The sequence below is a fragment of the Paroedura picta genome, chromosome 6 (genome assembly GCF_049243985.1).
Source record: "Paroedura picta isolate Pp20150507F chromosome 6, Ppicta_v3.0, whole genome shotgun sequence".
Classification (NCBI taxonomy): Eukaryota; Metazoa; Chordata; class Lepidosauria; order Squamata; family Gekkonidae; genus Paroedura; species Paroedura picta.
The window spans coordinates 113,426,333-113,442,953 of NC_135374.1; the positions used below are offsets into that span (position 1 = coordinate 113,426,333).

The following is a 16,621-nucleotide window of genomic DNA, read 5'->3' on the forward strand; positions in this document are numbered from 1 at the left end:
GCCATTGGGGGGAGCAGGTTGACATGACCATATATGGTCATATCACTTGATAAATGTTTAACCAATTTTTAAAAAATTTAAAATTAATCCATTCCCACCCATTTGGGAAAAACCTTCCAGGGCTGTCAAGAAACCCCCTGGCTGAGAAAGCCTGGCCTAGATGGAAGGGAAATGGCTGTGTATTGCTGGCTTTGCCAACCCAGTTTCTGCTCAAAGAAGCTACAGAAAACCCACTCCCATACCGCTAATTGTGCACAAATAACTCTAATGCTGGGCTGAATTCTGCAACTCATCGGTAGAAGGTAATGTGGGAAATATCCACGATACCCGTACCCACGGATTACTAGATCTAGATCATTCTTCCTTTCTCCCAAATCTCCTCTTGATAAATCAATGAATGTATCCCAGCTTTCCCAAGATTGCATAGATTTCCATTCTCTTTGCAAAGGAAAAGCCACACTGTACCAATACATTTATGCATTTATACTCACGCAGGCTTAAAATTAAAGGTAAAGTTACCCCCTGTGAAAGCACCGAGTCATGTCTGACCCTTGGGGTGACGCCCAGACTCAGTACAGGGTGGTTTTGCCATTTCCTTCCCCAGGCATTACCGTTTTACCCTCCAGCAAGCTGGGTACTCAATTTACCGACCTTGGAAGGCTGGAAGACTGAGTCGACCTTGAGCCAGCTGCTGGGATTGAACTCCCAGCCTCATGGTCAGAGCTTCAGACAGCATGTCGGCTGCCTTACCACCCTGTGCCACAAGAGGCAATCACGCAGGCTTACAGATGCATTGATATTGAATCGACTTGCATGTGCAGTGGGTGAGCTCTCCATAGCCGGTATATTTCACAACATCTTATTTTGTTCCCTGACTGAGCCATGCCACTCTATGGAAGCCTTTGATACCTACTTCCAGTTTTCGCTGGTACTTTTCACACTCCAGCTGGCACTGGGCGAGATTCTTGGAGGTCTCTTCCTGCACGAGCTGTGTACGTTCACTTTCAAAGGACTTCAATTTATTCTGATGGTGAAGTTCAGCCACTTTGCTTTCCGTGCTGAGCTGAAGCTGCCGATATCTGAAAAAAGACCCAAGGTTGGCTGGTGTGACATAAGAAGCTCAGCCCAGTTGAGGCGCTAACATTCAATACACCTGCACAGTACTTGGGCATGGTTTCTTGTGAAACAAAGGCGGGTTTAGATTGAGAGGCAGTGTTAACCTTGTGCTTACCATTGCTACCATTAGGTTTGCTAAACTTAAGAGTGCTAATAACTATGCTACAGTATCAAAAGAGCAAAAGTCCAGCAGCCCCTTAAACAAAATTTGTGCAGGGCATGAGTTTTTGTGAGTCGCTACTCACAAAATTCAAGAAAGGGCCTACCATGCCACAAGTTTTTAAGGGGCTATTGAACTCCTGCTCTTTTCTATTGCTATGGACAGAATAACACAGCTAGCCATCTTGGTTTTAAGCTACAGGATCCGCACCCACAGAAGAGTATGGCCTAACAAAGTCATTCGCAGTTTAGCTGAATTTACGAACTATGTTCTGTGGGTTTTCTCTGGGATCCTGTCGTGGTTCGGTCCTTGGTGGCTTGGGAACCGGACCGAACCCCGCCATCAGAGGCGCCCGCGATCACGGAGGTAGGGCATGGTGATCATAGGCAAGCCGGCAGCTGGGCGCCCCACCCGATCGTTGAGGTGGCAATGGCCGCTAAAGAACCTCAATGTCCCCCTCCACCTTTTGACAAGGGCCCGGAGATGGCCCTTTGTTCCAGGAAAATGGGCCATCAGGAACCCCGGAAAACCTCGCATATGTGCATGAGTCATGATTGTATCAGCATGTTCCCTCCGCAAGTACTGGGTGGGGCAATACAGCCTAAGGAGGTGGGTTTTGTATAAAAGGGAGCTTCCACCTGGAGTTCGGTGGAAGCTCTTACTCCATACCAGCGGACTCCACGTTGCTGAAATAAAGCTTGTTCCTGTTGTATCGTTCACCAGGCCTGGCGTGACGTTTTCTTCAAAGGGGCACCCTGTTTTTTCAGTTAGCAAGCGGGTCCCCGACATCGTAAGAGCTTCCCACCGAACTCCAGGGTCGGCATCGCATCCGAGCGCTTATCGGGACGGATCCAGAGATGGCGTTTTCAAGCAACGGGGCGGTCTCGACCCCCACGAACCCCGGGAACATGAGTTTAATGTCCCCGGGAGATTTCCTCCGAAAATCGGGCGGCCAGGAGCAGCTGTCCGGGACCCCGAGACCCTCGGCAGCGGCGGCCAAGGGAAGGCGCCGGGCCATGGGGTTCCCAAGCACGGCGGGGAGCGCGCCGAGGTCTGGGGGGTTGGCCCCAACCTGGGACACCCAGCTGAGGCAGGCGCTTCGCCCGGTAGGACCTGAGGAATCCCTAGAGGACCTGCGGCGGGCCATGGCGGACTTGGCCAGGCGCTTGCAGGCAGCTGAAGCCCGTGAGCAAGCTCGGGCCGGGCCCGGAGGGACTGGTAATACAACGGCGGAGGGGATCGCGTCGAGTGAGGACGTCTCCAGCGACGAGGACGAGCCCGGCACTGGTGAGCGGGCCCCGGACCCCGACCCGGAGCAGTTTTCAGTCCCGAGTAGGCGAGACGGCCAGCGGAGAGGCAAGACAGCAGAGGATCTCGGGGGAGCGGGTGAGCCGACGGGGCGGCGAGAGCCGGACCAACGCAGGAGCGACGTGCAAGGCAGGGAGCGGCACGGCGTCGTTGGGCAAGTTGGTAGCCGGTGGAGCGGAGCAGGACGAGACGGCGGACGCCGAGAATCCCGGATCCGGAGGGGGTCGGACTACTCTCCAAAACGTTCCCCCCCAGAGCTTAAGGCGCGTTTCGACGGGACGCCGGACGACCTCCCGCAGTTCCTCCTCCACGCGCTGACGCATGCCCGGAGGTATGGAGACCGGTATGAGGACTCCGAGGACTTGGTCTGGGGGGTGGCCTCGTGTCTCCAGGGCAAGGCGGGTCAGTGGTACCTAGGGTTGGCCGAGCGCGGCGACCCGGCAACTCGGGACCTGCAGGACTTCGTGGTCGCGCTCCGCCGACGATTCCAGGACCCCCAGGCTGAGGACAAGGCAAAGAGTAGGATCAAGGGACTTCGACAGGGTACTAAGGGGGTTATGGACTATATAGACATTTTCCGGAGGGAAGCAGGCAAGGTGTTCTCCTGGAACGAGGAGACCCAAATCGAGTACTTCCGGGAGGGCCTTAACCCGAAGCTCAGGGAATGGGCCGTGATCAAGGGGACGGAAGAAGATCTGTCTACACTGGAGGGGTGGTGTTTTGTGGTCGCCAAGCTGGAAGCCAGCCTGGGTTGGGCCGCCGCACCCCCCCGGGAGGCCAAAGGCGGGTCAGCCGAGGCGCCGAGACCGGGCCCCGACAACTCTCGCCCCAAACGACCCCCGAACCCCGAGCGGGAAAGGAGACGCCGGGAAGGTCTGTGCCTGAAATGCGGGGGGTCAGGACATTTCGCAGCAGCGTGCCAACGGCAAGGGGGGGAGGACCGCGGGCTCTCCCAGGGGGGAGGTGCGACACGCCCCCAGCAGGCACGCCGGGCGGAGGACCTCCGCAACGAACCGGGAAGCGCCCAGGCGACGGGAAACGGCCAGGACCTGCTGTAGACGGCGCCGGGCAGCAGGTCCCGCGGTGCGAGGGAAAACCCCTACAGCATGAGGCGCGACCTCCGAACGTGGTAATTTTAGAGCTCCGGAACCCGGAGAACGGACTAAGTTGGGTGGGGGAGGCTCTTTTGGACTCTGGATGCGACCACAGCATGGTCCACCCCCAGATAGCCCGGGCTTTGGGGCTACCGAAGCGCATTCGGAAGGTTCCCCTGGTTTTCGTCCAGATGGACGGCAGCCCGATTCAGGGGGGACCTTTCGGGGAGGAGGTGGGTCCTATCGCCATCCACATAGGGGACCACCAAGAGCTGCGGTGGCTGATCCAGGTCCCCGTAGCGGGATATCGGGCGGTGTTGGGCCTGGATTGGCTGAAGGAACACAACCCCGTGGTGGACTGGCGGGCGGGGACCCTGAAGTTCAACTTGACGGTGGGTGCACGGCATCGGGTCCCCCACGAGAATTCCAGCCACAAGAGGACGGCGGCGCGTCCCAGGGGAGCGGCGGCGGCGCAGCAGGAGATACCAGAGCCCGAGGTCCCGCCAGAGTACCGAGACCTCGCAGCCGTTTTCAGCGAGCGGGAAGCGGACGAGCTACCCCCACACCGCCGCACGGACTGCGCTATCAACATCCCAGAGGGGGCGGTACTACCCAAAGGGCGCATCTACAAGATGAGTGAGGGTGAGCTCAAGGACCTCCGGGAGTTTTTGGGTAAAAATCTGGCCCGAGGTTTCATCCGGCCCGCTTCCAGTCCCATGGGAGCTCCAGTCTTGTTCGTCCGGAAAAAGGATGGGTCCCGACGGCTGTGCCAGGACTACCGGGGCCTCAACGCCATCGCAGCGGGGAACGCTTACCCCCTCCCGCTGATCCCGGATTTGCTGGCCCGGCTGGGCAAAGGGACTCTGTTCACTAAGCTGGACCTAAGGGAGGCGTACTACCGGGTACGCATCCGGGAGGGGGATGAGTGGAAAGCAGCGTTTAACTGTCAATTGGGACAATTCGAATTTAAAGTGATGCCGTTCGGTTTAAGCGGGGCACCTGGGGTTTTCATGAGTCTAATTAATGAGGTGTTGCAGGACCTTCTGTTTCAGGGGGTCGTTGTTTATTTGGATGACGTTCTGATCTACAGCCAAGATCCCCAAGAGCACGTGACCCTGGTGAGGGAGGTGTTAAAGCGCCTGCTGGCAAACCACCTATACGTGAAGCTGGCTAAGTGCGAATTCCACCGTCCCTCCCTGGACTATTTGGGCTACCGCATCTCAGCCCAGGGCATAGCTATGGACCCCGAGAAGGTGCAGGCGGTGCTGGCCTGGGAAAGGCCCCGCACCCGGAAACAGCTACAAAGCTTCCTGGGGTTTGCTAACTTTTTTAGAGGCTTCATCCCCAGATACTCCTCCGTAGTGGCTCCCCTCACGGACTTGCTAGGTACCAAGGGGAGAGGTCCTCGCGCCACGCGGCCCAGCGCAGCGCTCGGCTGGAATGAGAAATCGGAGGCAGCGTTCCTGGCCCTCAAGCAAGCTTTCGCGTCTGAGCCCACGCTACTGCACGTCGACCCAACCCAGCCGATGGTGGTACAAGTCGACGCCCGCGACGCAGCAGCCGGGGCGGTTCTCCTGCAGCGAGACAAGGCGGGACAGCTGAGGCCGGCGGCCTACCTCTCACGAAAATTCGCCGAAACGGAGCGGAACTGGTCTACCTGGGAGAAGGAGGCGTTTGCGATTAAGTTCGCCCTCACCGAATGGCGGCATTGGCTGGAGGAAACAGAGGAGCCGTTCGAGGTCTGGACAGATCACAAGAATCTGGAGGCGCTCCGGCAACCGCGATCCCTGAACGCCAAGCAGATGAGGTGGGCGGAGTTCTTTTCGCGGTACAATTTCAAGCTTGGTCACATCCCCGGCAAAGAGAATTTCCTCGCGGACGCCCTCTCCCGTCTGCCGCATTATGGGGAGGGGTACGCTCCCTGCACCAGGTCCGTGTTTGGTGAGGAGCAGCTGGGACGGGGGGTCGTCACTAGGCGTCGGGCCAGGGAGGAATGGGAGCCCGACCCGGCGACCGCCCCGCTCCGAGACCGCCTAGTGGCAGCCTACGGGACAGACGAGGAGCTGGCTGAGCTCCGGGACTCTTTGATTTTGGACTCCGGTCTCTGGCGGAGGGGGGAGGCTGTCTACGTCCCGGAAGGGCTACGACGGGAAGCCCTCAGCCTCTGCCACGATGCTAAGACCGCCGGGCACTTCGGTTTCGTAAAATCCTGGAAGTTGGCCCGGCGGCGGTTTTGGTGGCCCAGTCTGCGGCGGGACACAAAAGCTTACGTCAGTGGTTGTCCTGTCTGCCTGACCTGCAAGCCGGGGGTTGGCAAGCCGAAAGGTCTGCTGCACCCGCTCGAGGTCCCGACCCGGCCGTGGTCAGTGATCTCCATGGACTTTATAACAGACTTGCCTCCCAGCAAGGGGAAAACGGTGATCTGGGTGGTGGTAGATCTATTTTCCAAACAGGCCCACTTCATTCCTTGCGCCAGTGTCCCCAGTGCTTCACAGTTGGCTCGGATGTTCCTGGATCACGTGTTCCGACTGCACGGGCTGCCGGACAAGGTGATTTCCGATCGGGGCTCACAATTCGTGTCCCGGTTTTGGCAAGCTTTCCTGCGCCTGTTAGACATCGAGCAAGGGCTGAGCTCCGCTTACCACCCCCAGACGGACGGGCAGACCGAGCGGGTTAATCAAGTACTGGAGCAGTACTTGCGGTGTTTCGGTTCCTATCATCAAGACACCTGGGTGCCCCTGCTCCCCCTGGCCGAGTTCGCGTACAACAACGCAGACCACAGCAGCACGGAGATGTCGCCTTTTGCCGTCGTCTACGGGACAGACCTGAGACACTTCCCGGAGCTTGGAGAGGTCCCCGCCCGGGAATCGGCCGACCTTCGCGAGTGGGGGAAGCGTGCCGGGAGCTGCTGGAAGTCGCTGCAGGAGCAGCTCCACAAAGTCAAGGCAGCGCAGAAAGAGGACGCCGACCGGAAGAGACGACCAGCTGAGGAGATCCGACCGGGGGATCGAGTTTACCTTTCCACCCGGAACCTACGGTTGAATTTGCCCAGCAAGAAGCTAGGCCCTCGGTTTTTGGGGCCTTTCGAGGTCTTGGCCCCGATCAACGAAGTTTCGGTCAAGCTCAAGCTCCCCAAGAACCTCCGGCACATCCATCCCGTCTTTCACGTGAGCCTTCTAAAAAAAACTCCGGACGGTGACGTTTGGCACCCCGTGTTTTCCCCGCCAGCGCCCGAGGTCCTGCCGGGGGGGGAGCACCACGAGGTGGCGGATATCCTGGACTCTAGACTCCACAGGGGGAAGTTGCAGTACCTCGTGGAATGGAAGGACTTCGCTTTGGGGGACCGGGAATGGGTCTGGGCAGCGGACGTCCTTGCGCCCCGACTCACTGAACGTTTCCACAAGCGGTATCCTGGCCGTCCCGGGGGGTTGGAGAATGGACCTTTGGGGGGGCAGAATGTCGTGGTTCGGTCCTTGGTGGCTTGGGAACCGGACCGAACCCCGCCATCAGAGGCGCCCGCGATCACGGAGGTAGGGCATGGTGATCATAGGCAAGCCGGCAGCTGGGCGCCCCACCCGATCGTTGAGGTGGCAATGGCCGCTAAAGAACCTCAATGTCCCCCTCCACCTTTTGACAAGGGCCCGGAGATGGCCCTTTGTTCCAGGAAAATGGGCCATCAGGAACCCCGGAAAACCTCGCATATGTGCATGAGTCATGATTGTATCAGCATGTTCCCTCCGCAAGTACTGGGTGGGGCAATACAGCCTAAGGAGGTGGGTTTTGTATAAAAGGGAGCTTCCACCTGGAGTTCGGTGGAAGCTCTTACTCCATACCAGCGGACTCCACGTTGCTGAAATAAAGCTTGTTCCTGTTGTATCGTTCACCAGGCCTGGCGTGACGTTTTCTTCAAAGGGGCACCCTGTTTTTTCAGTTAGCAAGCGGGTCCCCGACAGATCCTCAGAAAACTCGAAAAGCCTATCTGGAAGTATCTGTTCTTAACTCATTTGAAGAAGAAGAAGAGTTGGTTCTTATATGCCGCTTTTCTCTACCCGAAGGAATCCCAAAGCGGCTTACAATCTCCTTCCCATTCCTCTCCCCACAACAGACACCCTGTGAGGTGGGTGAGGCTCAAAGAGCCCTGATATTCCTGCTTGGTAACACTCCCACTAACCCTACAATCTCCTCAATCGGACATATATCTAGGCTAACCCTAACCCTAGTCTGAGAATTCATAATTCTAATATAAATCGCCCTGTTTTTACATATACAATTGTACAACCTACAAACTCCTCAACTGGACCCATATCTAGGCCTACCCTAACCCTAGCCTGAGAATTCATGCTCATATAAGCCCCTATATTTTAATATGTACCATAATGTAAAAAAATACATATATAACCTTTCCTAACCATGTCTCAACATCTTCCCCACCCCTAATACTCTCACTGACTAAACTGAACTGAATTAATGTCTGCAATTGTGTTAGTGATGCAGAGATGGTTTAGAACTGTTTCCTAACTCTTCTCTTTGTATTCATAAAGTTCTTTGGTGTGGGTTACACCTGCTTCTGTAATATGCTTCAAATCACCACTTGATGAGATTGTGTGTATGTATGTGTTTTCTTGTGATATTTTGTAGGTCTGCATAGAGTCATTGTGAACTGATAATACAGACAGCTAGCAAAAACCAGAGTAATAGAATTCTTTGACCTCTCCTCAAAAGACACAATTCTAAACCTGGGTACAGTGGATCTCTTACATTGGTTCTGTTTTGATTCATTAAGTGGGAAAGAGAAAGGGTGTGCTAGTCTCTTACCAAACCAGAGATGCATATCCAGAACCCAGGCTATAGAAGAATACAATACTGGATAACATCAGTTGTTGTATCATGGCATTATTTATTACTTTATTTTCTTATTCTGGGCCCTCAAAGTGGCTTGCAAGATAAGATATACACAAACAGTAGTAATTAAACCCAAAATGGACAACCTGGTCACCTTTAATCAGGTGAAGAGCCAGGAAGGTGTTCTAGGCACGTGGTGGTTGTGCCAGCATTGCTCATACATGACCATGAGCTGCCAGCTAAGGGTTAAGAGCCTTTGGCCAATCCAGCCATTAAAGTTACCTGTGAAAACATCATGTGGGCCTCCCACCTCTCCTGGTTCCTCCCCCTTTCTTTATAGCTGGACATTTGTTTCTGGTCAATTGCTAATCTGCAGGCCAGATGGAAAATGGTGGGATGGGGGGGAGGGGGTTTGGGTTGAAAATATTAATTGTAGGAAGAATGTTTTAACTTTGAACGTTTTAACTATTTTGCAACCTCCCCAGGCAGTGGTGGTTGATGATGATGATGATGATGATGACAGGAAGGGGGCCCAGTCTTATTTAATTGAAGGCGCCCAGTTGTCATCCTTCCTTCCGCAAGTATATTCAAGTAGAAAATGTTCAAAGTTCAAAAACTATTTCAAGCTTTTAAAAATATTATGAAAAGGTGTTTTTAGTTACAGATTACAGTTCACATCTGCTAAAAAGACTGGTATGTCAACATTTGCATAACTTCATGTCAGAAGGCTTCAGGGGTTCATGGCACAATGAAAACAAAAACAGAAAGATGTTGCTTTGACACTTCATAATGACTGACACTGCCAAAGAATTCGGGGTTTCAACAGAGCTATGAAACGTTGGAAACCAACTATTTGTGCTTCCCTTAGAGACTGGAAAACTTGGTTCCAGGTGACATTCTTCTAACAGTTCCACCCACATTTGACCAAAAAAAAAATCTGTTTGCTTTGCACAACCAAATGGTGTTGCAATATAATTAAGGTGGGGGAAATGGAAGACGTTATAGAAGACACCCAGTCCGTTGAAAGCAGGAAGACACAGGCTGCACTCAGACATTCTCTGAATGATGCCATAGCTATCAAGTAACAATGAATGGTATCCAGCCAATCATCAACCAAACCTTTCTATGTTTGTACTGCATCCCAAACCGATGTGGATTGACTTGGAAGGATACAACTTTGATATAAACAAATTAATAGCCAGACTATGAATTAAAATTACCACCTTAAAAAACAACAACGTTTAAACAATAGCTACCTTTTCCATCCTCATAACATATTCTGAAATTTAAAAAAGTAAGTATAAACTCCACAAACTAATATATTTCCTATTGGGGGAGCGACTGCAAATGGCTGCGTTCTCCTTCGCAGTAAGATGAAGTAGAAAATTTTTTTGCATCAATTTTATATTCACCAAGAGAGCTTTTGCCTATATTCATTATTTGTTAAAGAATCTGCTTTTGCCAAAGTCAAATGGCACGACATAGCGAAACGTAACAGCTTTATTAGTAAGTGTGTTCTTGGCTGGGTACTGTGAAGTAATGCAAGATTTTTAAAAATGGCTTAAAAAAAACACACCTTCACTGAAAATCCCTAATACACTCGGCATCTATACTACACATTTCCAGGAATCCTAAACTCACATTTAAAGGAATTAGTCTTTGTTATTATCATTATTTAAAAATGCAACTTGATTAATAAGAAGGGGATCCATGACTCTACATTTGAGTATTTCACCGGAGTAAAAAGAGGTTCTAATAATTGGATTGTTGTATAAAATGTATGTGAAAACATAAAAGAAACCTGCCATATTTTTTCTATGTCTGTTTAAATTTTTTTCGAATTTCTTTAATATCAAATTATTTTTATGTCAAATTAAAGAACTTAACAAGATGAAACACTTGGTTTTCAAAGTTTTGAAATCATCTGAAAAATAACAGAGATCGCATGATGCCACCCTTGTGCATTATGCTTGCTGCCTACAGCCGTACAAAAAGAATATGGCACACTGGTGAAGCACACACTGGCCTCCTGGATGATTACAGCTTGTCTCTCCGTGTCCTTTAAGTTTTTCTGGTTGATGTTTCTTTCCATAACGGATTTCCATTGTGTTTTCTATTGCATATCTGAAAGATTTTCCCTATGGCTGCCCCATAAGACGTTTTCACATCAAAAATCAAAAAGTACTGTAGAATTCTTGTCAATTGTAAGGCGTTTAAATCAAGCATATGTACCTGAAAAAGTCTACAGACTTGATGTGTTTGTATAGATTGATAAAATATATTCAGATATTTTGGCTTGCCCAGAGGTTCTATATATAATCTGTGAAAGCAAGATATTGGAATTAAAGGTAATCAGACTATGTTCCAATAGAATTGTTGAGGAGAATGCCTTAATAAAAGGCAAGGGACCATGGACTGTACTACTATGTATAGTAAGCTCCATATATTATTTTATTATGCAGTTCCTGCATTGTTTAACATGTCACATTATTATTTTTGCTTTGTTTCTGCTTTAGTTTTGCTTAGTTTTAGATTTTTGCAAACTTAGTTCTGTTGCAGTGCTTTCTGAATGTCTAATTCTATTGATTGCACTGACTTACAATCGTGAAATTCACATTTCATCTCATGAGGAAAAACCGTCCATAAATGACATAAATAAAATATAGAGGAGAGATAACACGAGAATATGGAATGAATTTCACTGTGTATCACAGCTCGCTTTTTCAAACTCATTTCCTGCTTCAAGAACTAACTAGTGCTAATATCTCCTCAATATCTCCTCAGCCCAGGACTTCTAAAAAATTCCTCAGGTTCAAGAGACGGATGCCATTTGGCATAGAAGTTGAGAAGAAACTTGTCTCTAAGAAAAGAAGCTCAAAATGCTTGACCATGTAAAATAATTCTCTAGTTCTTTAGATACCAGCCAACTTTATAAATCTTATTGTTTTTAAGGTATTTGTTGTTTCAAAACTATGGGCAGGAAGAACATCCCTTGATTAAAGAAGAAAATCAGAATGTGTGGGCAAGAATGGGCAAGAAGCTCTATAAACCTAGATGAGACAGTCTGAAAGAAGACCCACAAAAACCTGGCTGATCATATGGCTTGCTCAAAAACAAAAGCAGCATGTAACTCACGTTGCTTTAGACATGCTACCAGAGAAGCCACACTTACTCCATCTATTTATTTACTGGCGCATGTAGCGTAGCCGAGAGATCCAAGGATTGTCCGGCAGCCAGGCAAGGGACGTCCAAAGGTGCTTTGCCATTTCCTGCCTCCACATCATGACCCCCAGTGTTCCTTGGAGGAATTCGATCTAAATTCTTACCCAAAAACTGAGCTGTTCTGGCAGGCCTATCGTTGAGGCCAAGCGATAACATCATGAGATGCTGGACTTCTGTTCAAAACATCCACCAACAGAAACCCCTCCAAACTCCGATCCATCCCCATAGTGAGACAAATAATAGCAAGTGCTTTTGATAAAGAATTTTCTGTTTTATTACTTACCACGTTGGCCTTTCTCAACCAGAGTTGCATGAAACCCTTGATAGCCCTGGAAGGGTTTCTTGAATGAGTGGGAGTTAGTTAATTTTCTAGGTATTTTAAAAATTTGCTAAACATTAATCAGGTGCTATGATCATATTTGGTCATATATTCATTTATTATTTATTTATGTACTAGCCAGGGTCGGCCCTAGTTAGCTTCCGAGATCTGGCTCGCCTGGGCTATATTATTCTATCACAGAGGTTGAAGAAATATTCAAGGACAATTCGTCCATGATAATTTGGATACTGGCAGCTAGGCTGTCCATAGAGACCTTTAAACATTAAATTCCCCCCACATGTCCTGTAAGAAGGCAGAAGCAATACAAGTCCCTTCACGGTCTTTTATTTTTGCCAGGACTTGCACAAACTGACTCTCATTTTGGCCAGTCAGAAATAGTAAGAGAAACTCACACTGTTTCCCACTTTCCCAAACACCCAGAAAGCATGAGTGACTATAGGCTCTGCCTCAGGTTCTCTGCATGTCTCAGTCAGTTCACAGTAAAAGAGATGGAAATGCAAAACAACAGATGGCTATTAAGCAGAGTCAGCTATTTGTGGGCTCCTGCCTATCCCAAACTAGATGTACTTGGTAGGTATTACAATAAAGGCTATTTCAGTGTGTGGAGTGGTGGTACAATAAATCTATTAATTAGGTTCCTTGGTGGAAAAATTATATATACACTTACTGAAGTTAGAAATGTATTTTAAACTATGCACATCATTTGTCATAGATTAAAGTATGTTAATAAAACATACAGAGGAACCATACCAATGTTCATAAGCATTTCAATTTTTTTTTCAAACAATGATGTATAGGCAATTTTTATTGAAAACATCACAACTTTGGTTATCTTTGAAATTACCCTTTATGAAGATAAGCTACAAGGTGCTTAAAGAGTGAATTCTTGCAAGGGGCAACACAGATTGGATCCTACTGGAGAGTCAGCTTGTTGTAGTGGTTCAAAGCAGCAGCTTCTAATCTGATGAGCCGGGTTTGATTCCTCACTCCTCTACATGCAACCAGCTGGGTGACCTTGGGCTTTCCACAGCACTGATAAAGCTGTTCTGACCGAGCAGTAATATCAGGGCTCTCTCAGCTTCACCTCCCTCACAGGGTGTCTGTTGTGGGGAGAGGAAAGGGAAGGCAAATGTAAGCTGCTTTGAGACTCCTTCAAGTAGAGAAAAGTGGCATATAAGAACCAATTGTTCTTCTTCAGTAATATCAGGGTTCTTTCTGTAAGCCGCTCTCGACTGTAAGCCGCTTTGAGCCTCCTTCGGGTAGGGAAAAGCGGCATATAAGAACCAACTCTTCTTCTTCTTCTTCTTCTTCTTCTTCTTCTTCTTCTTTCAGCATCACCTCCCATACAGGGTGACTGTTGTGGGGAGAGGAAAGGGAAGGAGACTGTAAGCCGCTTTGAGACTCCTTCAAGTAAAGAACAGTGGCATGTAAGAACCAACTCTTGTTCTTCTTCAGTAATCTCAGGGCTCTCTCAGCCTCACCTCCCTCACGGGGTGTCTATTGTGGGGAGAGGAAAGGGAAGGCGACTGTAAGCTGCTTTGAGACTCCTTCAGGCAGAGAAAAGTGGCATATAAGAACCAACTCTTCTTCCAGATATAGGGTCCGGTCCATTCAGTCAATTTTTCTACAGGCAAAACTACTAAGTATTGCCTAATGGTAATGCTCTCTTGGGCCGAGTATGAGCTTTTCAGCATTTCAACTCACTAGCCATCAACTCTGACGTCTCTTGTGGGCAGAGTCGAGATCCAGCCAGATGCTTTTAATTGCAAGCACACACAAAAGGCAGAGCTACAAACTTAGGAATTAACTATTTTAGTGTTATTTATTTTTCTATATTTAATTCCACCAAGGACCTCTATAATAAATAGTCTCCTGAACGTTCCCTGATGCCTCAGACATTCAGCTTGCCAAAGGGCTTCAGTCTGGCGCTCAAAAAAGAATCGACTGATCCCCCCCCCCTGGCATATTTTTGGCTGAACGTGTTCTTGAACGACAAATCTCGAAAGATTGAATTAGGGATATTTCAGTTCCTCATTAGGCATACTGCGACCTTTTCCTTTCTGCCACACAATCTGTTATTGTGGCTGTACATTTCTGTCATTCCTCCCTCCTCCTCTCAATAGTCTGTGGAAACCCGGGATGCCACGTGTGCTCCCTGAGTGTGGGTCACCACAGAAACTGTTGTGTTTCAGCACTCTTGATTCCTGCCTCACGTCTAAGAAAACAGAGCTGACAAGAGTGGGTTAAAGAAAGTGGAGGTAGGTGTAGCACAGGGGTAGTCAAACTGCAGCCCTCCAGATGTCCATGGACTACAATTCCCATGAGCCCCTGCCAGAGAACTGGCAGGGGCTCATAGGAATTGTAGTCCATGGACATCTGAAGGGCCACAGTTTGACTACCCCAGGCGTAGCATTTCTAATTCAGAAACGGGTATAAAAAAGGATTTGCCAAGTCAGCTTTTACGGACAGTGCTGCCAAATATGCTGTGTTCTTTGACTTAAAAAAAAAAATTAAAATATGAACACAGTGGCCACTTCCACATGAGTTATCTGCCCTGAGTTCAAGGCTACCCATCCATTGCTGAGAAGTCCCTGTAATCTTTCTTGTTGCGCTCATTCCTATTTGGCTCTACTGTCTTGGTACGGAAACCTCTTGGGTGAGCTGCAAGCAAATGTAAAAAGGTGCCATCCTCAGGAGACATTGATACCAGTGAAGCAGTAAACTCTACAAATCTAGAGTCAAATCAGAGGAGTTCTAAGCAATTTTTAAAGCTCAGCTATCAGGTATAGGGTGGTGATCTGGATCAGAATGTGGCAGAAAACGGGGGTGGACGGGACCCAAACCAGGAAGTTGTTGCTTCCACTTTGGGGGCAAGCGTATCATGATGATGAAAGATTATATATAGGAGCTGCAGTTAGTTTTCTGTGGAAAGGTGAAGAGAAGCTGTTTTTTTAATCCCATGGAACTAGTTGTACGGTAAGAAGAAGAGATTTTAATTTGGAGTAAGAAAGCGCAGGAGAAAATGGTTTTAAAAAGTCTCCTCCCCCTCTGTGTGCAGCTGCTAATTAAAAAATGTAAGAGATTCTATAAATTCCGATTACATTTTTCCTGTAACTAGATGTACTCTCAGTAACCTGCAAAAAAATCTTTTCCTTTTAGGCGGCAAGTTACAATAACTAAGAAATGGGACAAGCATACGGGAGCAAATATGGAAAACCATGGATAAAGTGAACTCATTTCCCTGCATCATGTGACTGACCTTTCCTAAGAATTTAAGTAATATGCGCTGGAGGACCATTTGTCAAAGCAGACTAGCCCAATTTCTCCCATTGAAAATAGGGAAGGAAAGAGCTGGAGTAAGACTGGCTCCTTCAAGTAGGTGATGAGTGGAAAGGAAGACTGTGTACTTGCTTCTACATCTCGTGATGGCTGTAATTTCCCAGGAAGCATCTGACTTGGATCAAAATGGACCCCATTCCTAGAAGGGCCAAGAGGGTTTGGCGCTTTACACAGACACACCTTAAAAGTGGGGCAGTCACCTCACTAGTCTCCTCTGGTCCATCTTCTTCCAATCCCACCTGGTTCCCTGGGCCTCTGGTTGAGAGGAGGGAGTATACAGCACTCTTCTTCTCCTTTCCTCATTGCCTGCTTCTTGCACTCAAATGCAGGCTCATGGCATTCTTCTCAGCCCAAACCCCTATCTTCCTAAACAGGGTGACCCATCTTGCATAGCTCCCTTGGACTTATGTGGAACTGGCCAGTTTTGCGGGAAGTGGAAATGAAAGGTGGTGAGGCCCAACTCCAGAAAAGTGTCATGGCTTCTGGAACCAAGCTGAAGAATTCAATATTATGGTGGTGCATGCCCTGAACCCTCCTTATAGTGGAAAAGTGGGGAGTGCTGCCTCTCTGCCTGACTGCGGCCATCTCCAGATAAGCTTTTCCTGAAGCTGTCCTGTCAGGGACTGGCTTAACTGCTCATGTGAAACGCTATTCTCCACTAGCTTGCAGAAGGATGTCAACATTCAGACACACGCTTGATAATTCAGAGTTAATCAGAAACTAATTAGGAAGTAAATTCCATGTGTTATATTTAAATGGAATGAATACCTACTAACCAGTCCCAAATTAAAAGCCAAGGGGTGCTCAGAAAAAATTGATGGCCTCCAGATGTTAGCACACATTCCTGATGAAAACATGCATCTGGTCCATCAATGAATCTGCACTGATCAATAAAGCAACTCAAAACTCTCCACGCTGAAACAGAACATATAGTAACTTTTTGTTTAATAAGTGCAAAGCTGTATTTAAATCCACGGAGACATGGCCATGTCTACGTTACAAAACCAGTTCTGTTTAATCTCCATCCAGATTCTTAAATATAAAAACTTCTATTTAAACTGGGTGTGGGCTGAAAGGATAAAACCCGGTTTCCAAAAGCAGGTCCTGCATTGCTCAAGATAGCCAGGGGAAAAATATATTTGGGGCACTGCTTTCTCTTCCTTCTCGACAGATCAGCACTGTTTACAGTTCCATCCGTGG

At 48.7% G+C, this 16,621-nt stretch overlaps 1 protein-coding gene across 2 annotated transcripts in view; it reads right to left on the reverse strand.

Annotated features, from left to right (window-relative positions):
- Positions 1 to 16,621, reverse strand: part of PIBF1 (progesterone immunomodulatory binding factor 1) — a 127,494-nt gene that overhangs the window by 52,669 nt on the left and 58,204 nt on the right. For both annotated transcript variants that reach the window (XM_077343996.1, XM_077343995.1), the window contains exon 11: positions 914 to 1,079. In XM_077343996.1, the coding sequence (XP_077200111.1) occupies positions 914 to 1,079 (166 nt within the window). The remainder of the gene's footprint in view (positions 1 to 913; positions 1,080 to 16,621) is intronic.